A 17,468-nucleotide genomic window follows, 5' to 3' on the forward strand; every position below is an offset into this window, starting at 1 on the left:
ACTTTTGTAATGCCGGATTTGAGTATGAACACTGGATGGAAAGTTTTTGTATTACAATTGTAAATCCTAAAGTGAATTCTGCTTTTGAGCTGATGATGTGGACCAAAAATGTGAAAACGAAAGCGTAGTGACAACTTGTTATGGACAAGTCCACGAGAAAGACCGAGAGCTACAAATGGTTTTTGTTTGCATTGCATATCATAGGATTACATTGTTCTTTAACCCTTAAACCTTTGAAGGCGAGTGGTAACTATATGTACCAACTGCTTTGACAGTCATTAACTCTAAAAAGAAAACATGATCGGGTTATCTCAGGCTTGTCGGTGTTGTTCTTCTGGATAGTATATAACGCTCTGTGGGCTTGTAGAAACACGCTGCATGATGTGCCCATACATAGTATGAAGCTCCACATTCTTAAATGCCAGCCTGTTATCAGACGAGGACCTGGAAATCGAATCGTGGTGTGCAACCTGACATGAACATGCTGTTACGAAGAGATAAAAGTAGATTATGATAAATTATTGAGTTGGGAATCCCCACGTCTGGTGTCTCCAGGCTGCCCCTGTCACCTGGGGAGTCATAACCAAGCTTCACAGACCCCTGACATCCCACCTACGAAGAGGTCACTGACAGCAGCCAATCAAAATGTCAAAATCTGGCGAACGCCCAGAATAGTTAAACTATGCGTGCATGTAACTTGTTAGGTTTTAAATTTTATTTGCTGTTTTAGGACTTGAATAATAACATATTTTAACGACGCTTCAATAATATAAATATTTCTGGAATTTGTGTTGACTCCCCTATAAACAGAGGCTAGGGAGGTTGAGGTCATATATGGAGGTTTAGCAACAGATTCTGTAGTAAATTTTTATTATAACCGTTCATTAGGAAGGAATGCTTTGCGAAAATGAGTTACAGGTCTCCATAAAATAAAAACAATGGAAAAAATACTTTGGAAGACCTCAAAGAACGTCGCGCTTTCTCATTATTTTTGTTAATTTCCTCATTTGTAGTGATCGTGCATTTGAAGTAGCGATACTTGAAAGTAAAATCAGAACCTCTTGCTTTCTGACTTTTCCTTGTAGTATATAATAATAATAATAATAATAATTGAACCTGTAAGTAATTGAAATTTTATCTTTTTCAGGAATTCTACGAACACACGGAAATATTATGGAAAGATAGAGGGGTTCAAGCTTGTTTTGAAAGGTCAAATGAATACCAGCTAATCGACTGCGCAAAATAGTGAGTATGCAGATAAGATGCATTATGCATGTTATATAATTTAAGCCACAAATATATTGTAGTGCTGTATCTAAAATTCAGCTGATCTCTTTTTGATTTCCAACTTTTTAATTTCATTGACACGCATAAATTTATTTACTAATGGGATCAATGTAAGGTCGAATTCTAAACATCAAAACGGTGAAAAAAGTTCATGTAAACATGGGTCCAGAAACTTCTCATTTTCTAGTTCCCTTTTTTTTTCTTCGAAATTTCCGACGCGGGTCATCGTTTTTCGTTCTCTTTTCTCTGCCCTGGGTGCAACTACGGGCATTGTTAATTATTTATTACTTTTGCCTTTTTTAACTGCGCTGTCACCATCAAATGAGAGGATGATTAATGGAGAATTAATTTGAAAGGATATTGAAGTGAATCATATAGTAAGTAGTTGATATGTTTCAGATGCAACAGGTAAGTGCAGTTATGTGTTAGCTGTTCCCAAACCAAAAGGTCAGAAACATACCGAATTCCGGGCAACTGTTTACCATGGGTTTGGTGTATGTCTTCCTTTGATTCACCGATCTTTTGCTAGTATGTTCTTCAATATGAAGTTCCCCCCCCCCCCCCCCGCGCGCGCGCTCCCCTGACATTTTGAATGTACGAACACCCAGACAGATCTTCAGGATTTTCTCACAGTCCATTTTAAACGTTCCGACTGTTTCTATTGAAGTTCACTTATTTCAAGTGATGTGTAGCGGAACTGAGTGGTAAGTTACTTTCGTTTTACACTCCTCTGTGCGATACACATTTTAATTTAAAGAATTCACCGCCAAAGTTCTGTGAACTGTGAGGGTTTTGATTATCTTTCGTGTCCACCAGGACACAGATTTTGACCTGGCAAGCATTGCGGACCAGTTGGATATCTATGAAACGGTGTTTCGCTGGAGCTTATTCCGTCCGACTCTGCCAGTCCTGTAGCACGTACTACCGCACGGCCTTTCACTTTCGGCAACCTCCGTGTCGTTCGACTCGTGGTTGGTTGAGACCTTTCAATCCACATCGTATTTGTACATGTCACACGCGTCTTGCTGGGCGTTTCAGCATTGTGCGTGACTGATGGACATCTCAAGAGAGTGGACGACCCTGGGCGCCATGTCCGTCTCCGTGGACGCGTTTCGGAACTAAGTTTCTATCGTGCACATCTCATTTCTTAGATTGCCTTTCGAAAATTTGTTTATGATACAGCATGTCCGTAAATTAGAGAACGATTTGAAGGGCGTCTAATTAATTATAACATACGGAAAACTTATGAACTTCTGTGATCACATTAAAAAAACTTGATGGTTGTTTGACTGTTTTGCACTGCGTAAGTTTTTAGTTTGTGTTATAAATAAATAATAACACGCCCTTAAAATCGGCCGCTAATTTACGGACACCCGGTACATAGACGTCGGAATAATTACACTTTTATGATAGTATATAAAAGCTATCGCCCACTGAACGTTGTAATCGAGTTCTATCCCCTTTCTTGCTGTGTTTTGTGACTTGTGCGGAGACCGTGCTTCCCATAGGGAGAGTTTCAAATCGTACATACAGCTGCAACTGTTTTCTTAGTATGCAGGGTTACGGGTCTTTCGATATCAGATTCGTGAACTGAAATCGGTTTGACATCTTATCGGCCTGGTTAATTGCGTTATGTAACTCGGTACATGGAATATGTTCGCAATAGGCAAGGAATTTCTGTACTAGTCGAGCGAATATTAGTTTTTGAATAAAGAATTGCTCTGTGAGGAGGAGTCAGGGTAGCTCAGTCAGTGCAGCTACTGACTACGGACTGGACGACCGGAGTTCGGGGCAGAGGATTTTTCCTCTAACCTCTGCGTTCAGATCGGCTCTAGGGCCCACCCAACCTCCTATCCAATGGGTACCGGGGTCTTTCCCTGGGGGTACAGCGCGGCCGGGGCGTGACGCTGACACCCCATCTAATGCCGAGGTTAAGAATGAGTAGGAGCTATACATCCTCTCCTCCCAAGCGCCTACATAGTTTATAGTGGGACTGCTTTACTTTTTTACTTACTTTTTCTATGAAGTTATGAAATGTTACATTTTGTATGAGAGGTGATATTTTTTAACCCGCTAGTACCTAGAACGTACCTCCGTAGCGATGAATAACCAAAAACCTGGCAGCTCGTGATTTGCGTGGGCGTGTTGTGTTGAAATTTTATGAAAAAGAATGTTTCGAAACAAACAATTTTAGATAAACTTAATTCAGGTATGTTTTAATAAAAAAATATACAGTTTTAAATCCACGCAATAAAAATAATGAAGTACACAATCTACCGGACCTTAATTTGTACATTCTCGTTTCTGCCGTCTGCTGAGTCCAGTTGCAGTTCGTAATTCTAGCGGCAGGAGTATCATTAAAATAGTTAGGCTTATTTAAAATGTGTTTAAATGTAAACTGTATTAAAGTCCGTACAGGTAAACATTTTTCTGACGCGTTTTGTACTCAAAATACTATAAAGCAAGGAGATAATTTGTCGCCATTGCTTTTCAACTTTGCTTTAGGAAGGCCCAAGAAAACAAGGTGGGACTGAAATTGAATGGGGCACATCAGCTTCTGGTCTATGCTGCTGTTGTAAGTCTATTGGGGGGTAACATAAATACCATAAAGAAAACACAGAAGCTGTAATTGACGCTAGTAAGGAGATTGGCCTGTAAGCAAACAGAAATTAATCTCATCACGAGAAAGCAGGGCAAAATCAAAACTGAAAGATAGCTAATTCATTCTTTGAAAATGTGGCAAAGTTGAGTAACTTACAAAAGTTCCATTCATGAGGGAAATAAGAGCAGGTTGAATTCGGGTAAAGCTTGCTACCATTCTGTTCTGAACTTTTTGTCTTTCGTCTGCTGTCTAAAACCCCAAATTTGAAAATATACAAAATTATGATTTTGCCTGTAGTTTAGTACGGGTGTGAAACTTGGTTTCTGGCATCAAGGGAGTGTGTATGAGAACAGGGTGCTGAGGAGAATATTTGGACCTAAGTGGGATGAATTTCTCGGACACTGGATAAAGTTGCATAATGAGGAGCTTCCTCGCCAAATATAATTAGACTGATCAAGTCAAGGGGGTGATATGGGCGGGGCATGTAGCACGCATGGGATAGAAGAGGAATGCAGGGTTTTGGTGGGCAAGCCAAAAAGAAGGAGACTACTGGGAAGACCTAGACGTAGGTGGGAGGTATATTAAGATGGATCTGAGATAAATAGGATGGGGCGGTGCGGACTGGATTCGTGTGGTTCAGGATTGGGACCAGTGGCGGGCTCTTGTGAATGTGTGATGAACCTTAGGGTTCCATAAAAGTAGGGAATTTGTTGACTAGCTGAACAGCTTTTAAATGCTCTTACAGACTGGACCATGCAGTATTACACAGTTTCAGTAGACGACTTTATTTTTAAATGCTAGCCATATCTTGACTTGAAATTACGAAATGGGTGATATCGATTATCTACGATTGTTTACATTGAAATAAGTGCTACAAACGAGAAAGTCAGAAGTAAAATTTGTGATCCAGGTCTTGTCATGACAGTAAACAATATCACAATTACAGTATGAAATGTAATATTTGCATGTGTAAATGCAATCTCCATCCCATGTATAACTGTCCAGAATTAAGCCTGTAAAAGTGTAAAATATACAGAAAGAATATTACAAAGGTAGAGTAAGGGACTAATAAAGCATACACTATCTAGTGTTTGTACTTCGTTAACAGCCCTAGTAGTCATCATTTGTAAATTTATAGCCGGCATGACGTGTGTGTTGTGCAGAGTAACATAGACTACAGAGTGTTTGGACCCAGGGATGAGAAAGTAACAGGAAACACACTGCACAGTGAGGAACTTAATAATCTTTGCTGTTCGACAAATATTAGGATTGTCGGATTATGGAGGATGTCATGTGCGGGGTGCATATAGACATGAGAAATTCACGCAGAATTTTAGTAGGAAACCCTGAAAGGAAGAGGTCATTCAGGACTCTAGGCGTATGAATGAGAAAAATATTTTAATGCATTTTAAAAGAATATATGTAGCTGGATTCAACTGGCACAGGATTAGGCTTCGTGTCGAGTTATTCCGAACGCGGTAGTGCATATCCTGGTTCCTCAATATGCAGGGAATTTAACCATCTGAGAGATTATCAGCTTCTGAAGGAGGATACTACTCTATCTATTGGGAGGACAATTTTTTCCGAATTAACAGGCGCACCAAAGTTGGCAGAAATCTTAATTTTTTGATCATCAAATGTAGGTAGAAATAGGCCCATTTCATCTGGGTTTGTAATTAGTGTCGTCATGGTTCGTACTGAACAATGCGATTCGCGGGACATGCATTTCTTTTTTCTGTATGGGGGGGAAGCCCCCGTTTCTTGACTCAGTCCTGCAACGAGTGAATTTTTGTTGAGGTAGCGCGTTATATTGGCGACTAGCTAGCAACGGCAACAACCTTGCCTCGCCTCGCCTCAACTATTGATCTTGCACTCCACCTTCACAGTCCGGATCTCCATGTCTGCCAATACGACAGCTAGAAAACACGCCGAATAAACGAACCCGTTTCTTGGTATATAAAGGTTTTAATGGCAGCTTTAATAGTGTGTGCCACATTGAAAAGGATCTGTTTCCTCTGTGCAGTAGCCGAACATTAAATATGAAAACTTTGCATTGCAATGTATAGCGATGGTGTTACAAATACGACCTTAGAACAAAATGAAAAACTTTTTAGCGGAATGCTCGCTGTGTTTGTAGCAATGTCGCGAGTACAAAGCCGTGCCGGTGAAGTCCAGGGACCCAGAGCCGCGCCGTTCCGAGCCGAGCAAAGACCGGGCTTGCTATTTATAGATCGCGGCCAAACTAAAAATGGCAGCGAGTGGAAAATAAACACTGAAGCGTAATAGTCAAGGTCGTGGGCGGGGGGTGGGAATGGCGTAATCCTCCCCCAGACTATCCCGAAGGGTTGTGATAGCATACAACGCCAGGTAGGGGTTGTAGCTAGATTATGATGTAACGAATTTTCACCTGACAATACGTACCCATCCGTTGGAAAGAATGGTAGAATTGTGTATGGAAATAGGTACCTGGGAGGTTATTTGCTGTTGAAATGTGATAAAGCCAGAAGTGGTTGTGAATCAATGACTACGTAGGGTATATATTTTTCTGCTCCCCTTGCGGTGTTTTGTTAGCGCCCAATAAATCGACATTTTAATTGGATTTAGTTCAGAATCTGACATTAGTTTTGAGTTACACAGAAGCAACGTGGCTCCCTCTACGTTTGTTCGATTTTATCATAGGCTTGAATTAGGAAGGCTGGTTCTTTCTGGCAGGTTTGGTAAAAAACATTAACAAGGAATTGCCCGCAACGGGGAATTTGTTGAGAATGGGGGTTTTTATTTGACGCTTGTGTGCCTGTGATGTATTAGGTAGAATCGTAACTCTGGCATGACTTCAAAATGCAACTATTCTGGAGGAAGAAAGCCTGCTATTAGACTCAATCCTGAGCCATTTGTGAGGGCCTGGGTGAAACCTAAAAGTTCCTACACGATTATACTTGCATACATTCATCCCACCCCAAAACAAGTTTGAACAGACCAGAAATGGTGTCAGTGATTCAAATGGCAAGAACCTTCTTCTCATTTTTGACAAGACACAACTGCCTGGAAAAATGGAGATGTTTAAGTTAATGTTACTGGATAACATGATCTGCAGCAAGAGATGACAAAAAGCTTATAATACCTTTTTCCATTGTATGTTGTAATTATGGAAGCAAGACATACAAGCATGTCCAGATCTTTTTTTTTAAAATTTGTTGCAGTAGTGGACAACACAGAACAAAATACAAGTGCACTGAATATACATTAGAATAATTATTCTCAGAAACTTTGAAATTTGTAATAAGTTATCATTATAATCCCAGACAAGTGGGCCTCTATCACTCTTCAGTTGGCTTTGGGATAATTTTTACCATTTGTTTGATTGTTCTGTGTTCTGACAAACATTAATCATTTGTTTTGGGCTCAGCTACTTTTGATTTTAGTGAGAAATATTAATTTGCTTCTAGAATAAAATACCAATAGCTGTACATATATATAAGTTTTGACAATGTTTGACATATAAATTAACAGATAGATTTGAGGTTAAATATATTAAATCTGTATATTGTCTGAAAAAGTGTAGTGAATGTGTTTAACAATTTTTCATATGATATTTTACACATATATGATACCTTGTTCTTTGTTTCAGCTTCCTAGACAAAGTGCACATAATCAAACAACCGAACTACACACCTACTGAACAGGTTAGTAGCATTGGATTAAAAATTATGACAGGTAATCCCACTTTTATGGTGAAGACTACAGAGGCAGGCTCTGCTTCATTGTACATTGTACCGGCTGCTTCATTTCATTAACTATTCACTTTATACATTTGCAACTTATATTGGTAATGACTTCATGCATTTTGCATTTTGCTAGAGACTAATAATACTGGAAAAATGCTTTATCTAAGAAAATCGTATTTTGTGTCAACAGATTGTAGTTCAATCTTCTAAATTCCACACAAACCACTGAAATGTAGTGTTACAGAACACTTGTTCTGAAAATTATATGTTTATTTAGTTGCCCTTGGCCTGTAAATATTTATCACTTGTATAAATTTTAAGAAAGTATGCAAAGACATTAGCATTACAACTGAAAAATATATTTTGCATTAATAACATGTGCATGCAAGGTCTGATCAACAGGAATAACAACTATTTTGATGAATTACTGTGCCAAGGGATGGAGACAGTTTGAGGATAACAGTGCACATGCATTAGATTTTGTTAACAAGTAGCATTTGTTCATGCAGTAATGAGCAGAGAATGAGTTTTGAGTGGTTCCTTCATTCTAAAGAGGTATGAATATCTACAAGAACGTTGATGCCTTTCAGTCAGTAGAAACGTTAAACCATTAGCTCAGTTTCATGATTTAGTGTGACATTGAAGATAATTGATTATTCATGAGATGGCTGAAGATACTGTAATTTGGTAGGCCTGTATATAGCCATTTTAACTGAATATTTGGGAATGAGGCATGTCTCAGCAGAGTTCATCATTCTACAACTGCTGACACAGGAACGGAAAAAAGATCACTTATCTGTGACTTCTGATGTACTTGAATCAAAGCTTCATAAAAAGGTAGGAAATGGTGAAACTTGGACATGCAGTTATGATTCTAAAACTAAGCAGCAGTTGCCACATTATTGCATAGTTAGGTGTGTCTTCTCTTCATGAATAGCACCGGAATAATTACCGATTTATTCCATTGTTGTGGTAATTCCTCCTGGTTCCATGTCTGTCATATTTGTCTGAGTGCAGGGTCCTCCTGCTACATGGTTGCAGTAGTTGAGTTGAAGTTAATCAATTCTTTGATCTTTATAAAGTTTCAGTTTCTCAGTGGGAATAGCGGATTCAATTAAATTGTGTTCTGGGACTAGTGGTTCAGTAGTATGTATTTCAAGCTGTCTAAATTATTCAGCTAAATGAAATTTCAGTAGTTTACTGATAGTTTCTCATCCTGTTTACAAAACTGTGGGGACTTGTAAATGAGCCACCATTTTCATTCTTCATAAAGTGTACTCTGGATTTATGTCACTCAAATTCTCATATAGGTACTTAGATGATGCAAGCAACACAATAATGGAGAAGAAAGGTAATCATATGATCAGAACTTCAGTACATTATAAGTGGGAAGTTGTTACAACACAATAATGGAGAGAAAAAGTAATGATGTGGTCAGGATTTTTCTAACTTTGTGATGATAGTACTGAAAGGACTTCAGAAAAATATTTTTAGTCCTAGCAAAGACATTTGAATTTGTGTTTAAAGTCAGAAGGCAGGTGGTTACTTTGGAGGTGACTGCACTCATTAAATGTTAATGACAGCAAGTCTGTTCACAGCGTCATTCTGGCTATTTGTCATACCTCCATGCCTTTTTAAAGGGTTTCATTGGTACTTCGGGACTTTAGAAGGGTTCCATAGTGAAGTTAGTTTTTGGAACTCTGCTAGACACACCTTTCATAGACACAAAAGAAGACGTGAAGCTTGCATATAATTATACCAGTCATTCTGGTAGTTCAAGTAGACAGTTTTTTACTTTTCTGTAATCACCTGCTTCATCAGTTACTCTCTTTTATGATGTGCTCATGTAAGTGGGCATGTGGCAGTATTTGAGATTTGAGGTTCTTACGGTGTGAAGATGTTGGTGTTAGTCTTCTTGGTTGTAACACTGTCCATGAAAAATGCAAAGAATAATCTTCTTATGTTAATTTTGAACTCATGCATATCAGGGTTTTTTTGTTTATATGTGTAGCTAAATATTAACAAATTATCAAAAGCTTATTTCTCTTAGTGGTTCAGCATTCAGGGTACAGATATTTTTTGCGTGCTTTGCACTTCCAAATTATAAGGTATCTTGAGTATCTTTTGTTGTACCTTCATGAACAAATGAAAGCTTGTGCTGGCAAATGCACAGACGTGTTTGATTTCACTAGTAGACCAAATATGTACATTCAGATTTCTATCATTCATGCTTTAATCAATGGGTATACCACAATAAAATTATTAGTAAGTAGTGTATCTTATATTTCCAGGATATCCTGAGGTGTCGGGTTTTAACATCGGGTATATTTGAAACAAGGTTTCAAGTGGAAAAAGTCAATTTTCAGTAAGTATAATGTTAGTTATTTTTCCTAAAGAAGTGTGGTCACCAGTGATAGATGTTTTAAGCATGACTATATGCACAGTATATAACTTCATAGTCATCTGTATGTCTTGTTTCTTCATAAATGCTGACATATTTCCTTTATGTTTCATTGACAATGTAATTGTGTTCATTTACTAATGCTTAATTAGAGATCAAATTTGGAAGTTCTCACAGCAGCGGGTATGATCATAACTATTTTCTGGGTTATAATGTTGTATTGTCTGATGGAAGTTTGTCACTGTAGTTATGGAGGCAGAAAGTACCTCTGAAACATTGGTACACTTCTACCAGACTTCATGGCACAACAATCCAAAAGACAGTCAACTAAATATCTTTTTGTCAGATGTGTTTGATAAGCAAGAGGAGTGATTTTTTTAGCTTCTCGAGTAGTTTCCTTCAGTAGTCAGCCTAAAGTTTAATAAATTTTGAACTGTTTAATCATGGATATTTGGCGCTTGTTTGCGTAATACTACATATGACATCACTTGAAGTTTCGTTTATAGGGGTGTAAATAGAAGTCTGAAAACTTTAATGCTTTTATGGAATGGACTTTTTTTAATCCTCTGCAAGTAAAATTTACTGTTTTGTTTCTAAAAAGTGTGAGTTACAGAATCTCTGGCATTGTCTTTGTTACCTTTTCTGATCTGTTGGGTTTATTAACAACATTAAATTTTCCATTTTTGATATTTCATTTGTTCACAGAAATGCATGTTTTCACATAGCTGCTGTAATATGACCATTTATCCTGTGTTATGTAGTTAATACTAATATATATGTTGCTGTGGTCTGGATTAAATGTCAGAGTAGTTATGCGTGAAACTTTTTAGCCTTCTGCAGCATAGGTTGGAATGTGTAATTGGAGGAGTTTTACAAGAAAGTTAGTGAGTCTAAACAGATGTTTTAACCAGAATTCTAGACGTCTTCATTATGAAGAAAGTTCATTCATTCTTGCTTCATTACCTGAAATGTTGCTGTATGCATGAATATCTCTGTATGTACAGTGTGTCCGTAAAATAATGGTGGGGTAACAAACAGTCATAGTTTTGGAACAAAGCACGATAGGGACATGAAATAAACTTCAAAATAAAGAGAAACTCTCCAAGAATCTTACCTGTTCAGTAGATTTCGATATGTGCTCCTTTAGTTGCCCTGCAGACATCAAGACGATATTCAAGCTCTTGCCATATACGACCGGGAACATCCGGTGTGATAGATGAAACAGCTTAAGTGATCCGTTCTTTCAAATGGTCCAAATTTATTATTTGGACAGAGAACACTTGTTGCTTCACATAACCCCACAAATAAAAATCCATAGGGGTAAGATCTGGAGAGCGTGGAAGCCAGGCTATCCACCCTCCTTGTTTAACCCATCGCTGAGGAAATGTTTGGTTTAGGTAATCCCGCATGAATGCGGCAAAATGTGGAGGAGGTCCATCTAACTGGAGAATGCTTTGTTCCAAAACTATGACTGTTAACCCACCATTATTTTACCGACACCCTGTATATTTGTTACATTTAATCAGTCTTTTGTTTTAGGCATACTCCTTAAATACCTTCATGATATAAAGCTAAAAATGACTGCTCTCAAGAGCTTATTGTAACAGGCAGAGAAACAAGAATGTTCAGAAATCTGTTGAGAACATTTGCAAAAAAAATTTGATTGTAACAATTGAACAAGCTTACTGATCTGATGGCTAAACTTAGACTGCTGGCAGGACCACAATAAGTGTTTTTGCCTGACATATATATGCCTGTACATCATTTTCCTGGCCACTCATTGCCAGAGCACCAGTATATCCTTGTCTGAGTATGAATTTAATATTTAAGTAATATTTTTCAAGATATTCTGACAATGCCTCCATTAAATTTAAACCATAACATTTGTGAAATGCTGAAATTATGGATAGTATTCTCCAGTTGATCTTTGTAAACATACCCAATACTAATATTAAACTGTTCCATTGAAGGTATAGCTGTTGCTTCATTTGCTAATGCAGGTTACTATCTTGCACTTTTGGTGACAAGTATAGGGCATTTCTAATTCCAGTCTGCATATGGCATAGTAATTAATGCTTCTAATGATGTCATCAAGAAACAGAAGTAACTGACTTTATTTTGGGGGCTTTTCAGAAAATTTGGTGGTCCGCTGTTTCTGTGACCTCTTAGGAATAAACATTGACATCCACAAATATTTATAGACTCACTAATAGGTTTTATAGTGTTATGTTTAGTTTAATTTCTCTCATTTTACTTGAATTTGGTTTTAGCTTAACACTTTCTGTTTCCTGATATGTGATACTATGTGGGCCTACTTTCATGATTTTTAAAGTTTCAGTTGAAGACTGAGCCACAAACAACTATCATATTTCTTATATGTGGTCAAAATTTGTCAGCAGGTAGAAATATAATAGTTCTAGAGTTCATATTTACTTCTCAAATATTTTAATGTTCCTACTGCAGATAAATTTACATTCCAGATCAAAGAAAAATTGTGGGTTCTTTTTACATGAAGCTTTCACATGACATGAAATGATAAAATTCTAATGTTTTGGAGACTGTATCCACCAGAGAATGATGTGATGTATAACTACTCTTCATAGATTTTCGTCGTGGCCCTGCCTTTATGGATAATCTGTGAAACAGGAGCAGGCAAAGTCAAATGTAAACCCATCCTAGTCAGCACTGTTAGACTTACTGTTACAACCCAGAAGACTGCTTGCAACACCCATAATTTTTTGATGTGTAATACTGATGATAGCATACAGAATGTAATAAATATATCTCTTTCAGTATGTTTGATGTGGGTGGGCAGCGGGATGAGAGACGGAAATGGATTCAATGTTTCAATGACGTGACCGCCATCATCTTTGTGACGGCCTGTAGCAGCTATAACATGGTTCTTAGGGAAGACCCTACACAGAATCGGCTAAGAGAATCTCTTGACCTCTTTAAAAGTATTTGGAACAATAGGTATGTTACTGTACTGAAGTTTGAACCCAATTGTTCAGGTTTCATTCTATTTGTAACGTTCAGGCCATAAGGTTTATCCCCCCCAAAATTATTTTAAAACTCGCTCTGCATGTAAGTTTGAGATGTATATGATCTTTATATTTAATGGTAACAACCAGGTGAGGAATGGATTGTCATGTTATGTAAATATTTCATCAGTCTTAAATACCTGAAGTTAAATCCTGAGTGATATTTTAAAAGGAGCTTGTTGTCCTGCAGATATTTCTAATTTAATTTATGGCTGCATCAGTATTATTTTTAAGATAACTCCAACAATTTTTTGGAGTACAAACAGATGATTAAAAAATCATTTCATGTAAGATTTGAGGTTTTCACAGCGGTGAGTATGAAGATTTCTGTCTTCAAATCATTTCATGTTTCAGGTGGCTGAGGACAATATCAGTGATTCTATTTCTCAACAAACAAGACTTGTTGGCTGAGAAGATAAAGGCTGGAAAGTCACGTCTAGAGGAATATTTTGCTGATTTTTCACGATATCAGACACCAATAGATGCGACAGCTGAGCCTGGCGAGGACCCTGAAGTGATCCGAGCCAAATACTTCATTCGTGATGAGTTCCTGGTGGGTGTTTGCTTAACGGATAAGGAATATTTTGTTCTGAATGTGATTAAGTACTTAGAGAATTATCTGCAGATTTTGTCCAAAAAATTTTAAGTAAAAATAATTTTATTTCTTGTTAGATAAATTCTTATGTACAATTCTCTGGAATAAAGATAGTGGCCATCTCTTTATAATGGCCTGTTTTTAGGTATGCTTAATGCTTTTGTCATAGAACTTATGCCTAGCAATTTTTCTTTGTCCTTCCTCCATCTCACATTGGCCCATGAAATACCATAAGAGTATAATTTGAAATTAGCATCATGTGCTATTCATGAGAAATCTGCATGTCATGGTCTCACTTACGTTGTCATATGGTCACTCATGACTATAAGTTGAGATATATTCAGATTCTGTTGAATGGGTACAATAATTATAAATACAGTACTGAGAACTCTTTAATAACATCATGTTCAGTATGTTTACTCACACTATGTATTATATCATAAATCAGTTCTTAACAGTTATCGCTAAGTTTCATTGTGCATCCACAAAATAAGGTACATTCAAGAACCATAGCATATATCAAAACTTGTATGTTCATGAAATATTGATAATAGAATATTTCTGCTTGAAGAATTATTTTCTTTGGTCAAATTTTAGTAAAGAAGTTAGAAAATAGGAATTTATATTTGATGGATGTTGCATTAATACAAAATTTATCTCAAAAGCAGTACTGTAGTGGCTCCAGAAATGTACTGGGTGTCCCATAATTCTTTCAAGAAAGAAACTTTATTGCACATAAACCATTGATGAGGAAGAATTGGGGGGGGGGGAGGTAGGAGCAGGGAGTTATGTTTAATGTGCTGGCAACAGTGTATTGACATACATGGCAATGATGGTCAAACAGAAGGCAGAGTATGTGATTTGATGTTTAAAACATATCAGTGTCTTGCATGCGCATTGTGAATTCAAGAGGTTGTTCAACACAAGAGTAGCCGCAACATTAGAGTGTATTGTACAGTGGAACTGATACTTCAAGGAGACAGAAAGAATGAAGTTCAGTGAAATTGCTGTGACATTTATTATGTGAGTTGCAGACACTACACGGCACATATCAGTGCACTACTACTTCATTAACAACAGGTTTCTGTGTTTTTGGGGTCAGCTATAATCATCCATGTCATTTTACTTGGAATCTGCACTTATAGATTTGATACTGGTTAATTTATGCAATTGGATGGTAAAGTAGGTATTTGTGCGTAGATTCGAGAAATGTTGTTTAGACAGTGATACTGAGCAGAACATGTCATACAAACCTTGCCTCACTCCATGTGCTCCTTCTGTAAAATGCCAAGATGACACAGAAAAATACAGCTGTTGGAAATGAATGAAACTAAGTGACTGCAATTGTTTACCATCTGATAGAAACTGAAGATTTCTTCAGAAGGAGAAAAAATAGGGTATTATGCGATGATCAGAAAGTAGGAGTGAAAGTTGCATCTGAGACTAAAAAATAAACCTATTTTGCACAAAAGTAGTAGCCACCAGTGGACTTCTTGTGAGCAAAAAGCAAACTTCCCAGAGGCAGAAGAAAACCTCTCTGTATTTAAATAAATGGTGGCATTGTGGTTGTTTGATATCTAGTGAAATGTATGAGTTGAAGGCACTATAAATCATGAAAGAAATTGGAATTGGGATTCTATATGAGCCAAGGCCAGTTGCAAAAAATGTTTAAACAAAAAAAGAAGTATTGCAGAAGGTCTGTCTAGTACATACAAATAAAAATGCTCATGTTTAAAAAGTAGTGATATCATAGTTTGAAATATTGGTGATGTTGAGATCCATTCAGATGGCAGTGATAGCAGCAGTGAAGCAAACTGGTCGTAGTAAGTATGGTATTATATTTTTTATCACTATTGAGGTTTTATCGGTCATTGTGCATACTTCTGTGGATGTCTAGAATGGGACATTAATATAATTTGTCACTTTTTGGTCTTTACTGTTATTTTCATTCAAGCAATGACTTCTTTCTTGAAAGTGTTAGAAAGTGGAATAAGCATCTTGTGTGTGAATGAATGATATTTGAATAAATACAGTATAATAATAATAATAATGCACAGCAACTAAAACATCTATAAAATATTTACAATTGTAGGCAATAATAATATAAATGTGGTCCAGGTGGGACTTGATCTTATGATAATGATGATTGAGACTGACCCATGGGACTAAATTACATTCTGTTGTTGGACTATAAATTTGAAATACCTAAATGTAACATTAATGTTGCAAGATTTGTAGAACTAGAAACCTGTGCAATAGAAGAGTTGTGTGTGGGGATCCTTGTTTATTTCTTTTATCGTGTTAATCTGGATAACCCACTCAGAATGCCTGGATAAATATGATTTTTGTCAGTCATGTCCCAGCTAATAGGGATAATTTATCACACTGATCCTGTGGAACAAGGTGTCTTCACACACAATGCAAGTTAAGGTCATCATGCAGAATGGTATGGCATGATCTATGTAATATGCTGTTGATTTCAATGTGTGTCATTTTTGGTTCTTTCAGAAGACCTGTAAAACAGGAAATGCCTCTTGAAGGAGTTATGAACTTTGACTTTACCTCACATATATATGTGTGCGCATGTACACGTGCGTGCCCATGTATGCACACGGGAGTACATTAGTAGTACTTTTATACATACATCTTTTGTATATTTGGAAAATACAATTCTTATACTGTAGAGGAAATTTTAGTTCAATAAATACAAAAGATATCGCATTATTCTTCATTATAACTCCATGATAACTGTTTAAAAAAGCATATATTTTCTTAACAGTAGTATATTTTTAAACCTTAGAGCCATATTCTAGCATTCCATGCATAATTACAAACTGGTAGATGGACTTGAATGTTATGTATTTCAATGATTTTTTGATATTGTGTATTTTCATTAATCCAAGCATTTTTTCAAGTTTTATAAATCCATATTATATTGGAGTTGTACAGTGTTATCCTCATCTGTCCATTGTAAAAAATACTTTTATGAACAAGTAAGAAGAAAATACTGTGAAAAGAACATTTGTTACCATGAAATGCTGAGTTAACATTCCTTGATGTAATACTTTTATATCGTTTAATTTTGAGTTATGACTCATAGTACTCTTTATATTTTTCAAATAACATGGTTCAAATAATTGATGGTGATTTTATTGTAGTTGACACTAGCGTTTGATATGTTCCAGCGTATCAGCACAGCAAGTGGGGATGGGAAGCATTATTGCTATCCTCACTTCACATGTGCGGTGGACACAGAGAACATCCGGCGTGTGTTCAATGACTGCCGTGACATCATCCAGCGCATGCACCTGCGCCAGTATGAGCTGTTGTGATGTCATGGCAATAGCACAACTGTTGCCACTACTACCACACAGCAACTGCAGCAGGTAAATTTTACTTTAAATCTCTTGCTTATGTAGTCTGGGAAGGTGAGATGTCTGTGTTTTAAGAGATGTTTTTGTTAAAGTTTTGGCTTCATTTACTTCCAAAATTGAGACAGTATTATGAATGGAATAAAACACTATCTCATATAAGGTGACAGCTTTATATTGTAATGTAAGTGAATTAAAGGGTTCTTTTAGTCGGCTGTTAGATTGAGAATCAAAGACGCATGTGTGATCTGTAAGGAGGTCTTAATTATGTGCACTGCATGGTGTTGACCTTTTTATATATATATATATATATATATAGAAGCTGATATTCACTCAGCCAGTATATAAATTGCCTGTCTTTTGTAGAACCCAAAGGTTTATTACTGTGTAAGTGCCTGCCACTATTCAAGAAAGAATTTTCATTCTGCAGAACTTTTTACAGTGCA

General features: G+C 36.9%; 1 protein-coding gene across 1 annotated transcript in view; it reads left to right on the plus strand.

Annotated features, from left to right (window-relative positions):
- Galphas (G protein alpha s subunit) overlaps positions 1-17,468 on the plus strand; it is a 57,653-nt gene that overhangs the window by 26,863 nt on the left and 13,322 nt on the right. The window contains exons 5-10 of the mRNA XM_022072669.2: positions 1,148-1,245; positions 7,518-7,572; positions 9,906-9,979; positions 12,809-12,988; positions 13,411-13,609; positions 16,837-17,037. Coding sequence (XP_021928361.1) covers positions 1,148-1,245; positions 7,518-7,572; positions 9,906-9,979; positions 12,809-12,988; positions 13,411-13,609; positions 16,837-16,983 — 753 coding nt within the window. The 3' untranslated portion in view covers positions 16,984-17,037. The remainder of the gene's footprint in view (positions 1-1,147; positions 1,246-7,517; positions 7,573-9,905; positions 9,980-12,808; positions 12,989-13,410; positions 13,610-16,836; positions 17,038-17,468) is intronic.

The sequence above is a fragment of the Zootermopsis nevadensis genome, unplaced genomic scaffold, assembly GCF_977971745.1.
Source record: "Zootermopsis nevadensis isolate Lab colony 2312 unplaced genomic scaffold, Znev_1.0 Znev_ptg000017l, whole genome shotgun sequence".
NCBI classification, from domain to species: Eukaryota; Metazoa; Arthropoda; class Insecta; order Blattodea; family Termopsidae; genus Zootermopsis; species Zootermopsis nevadensis.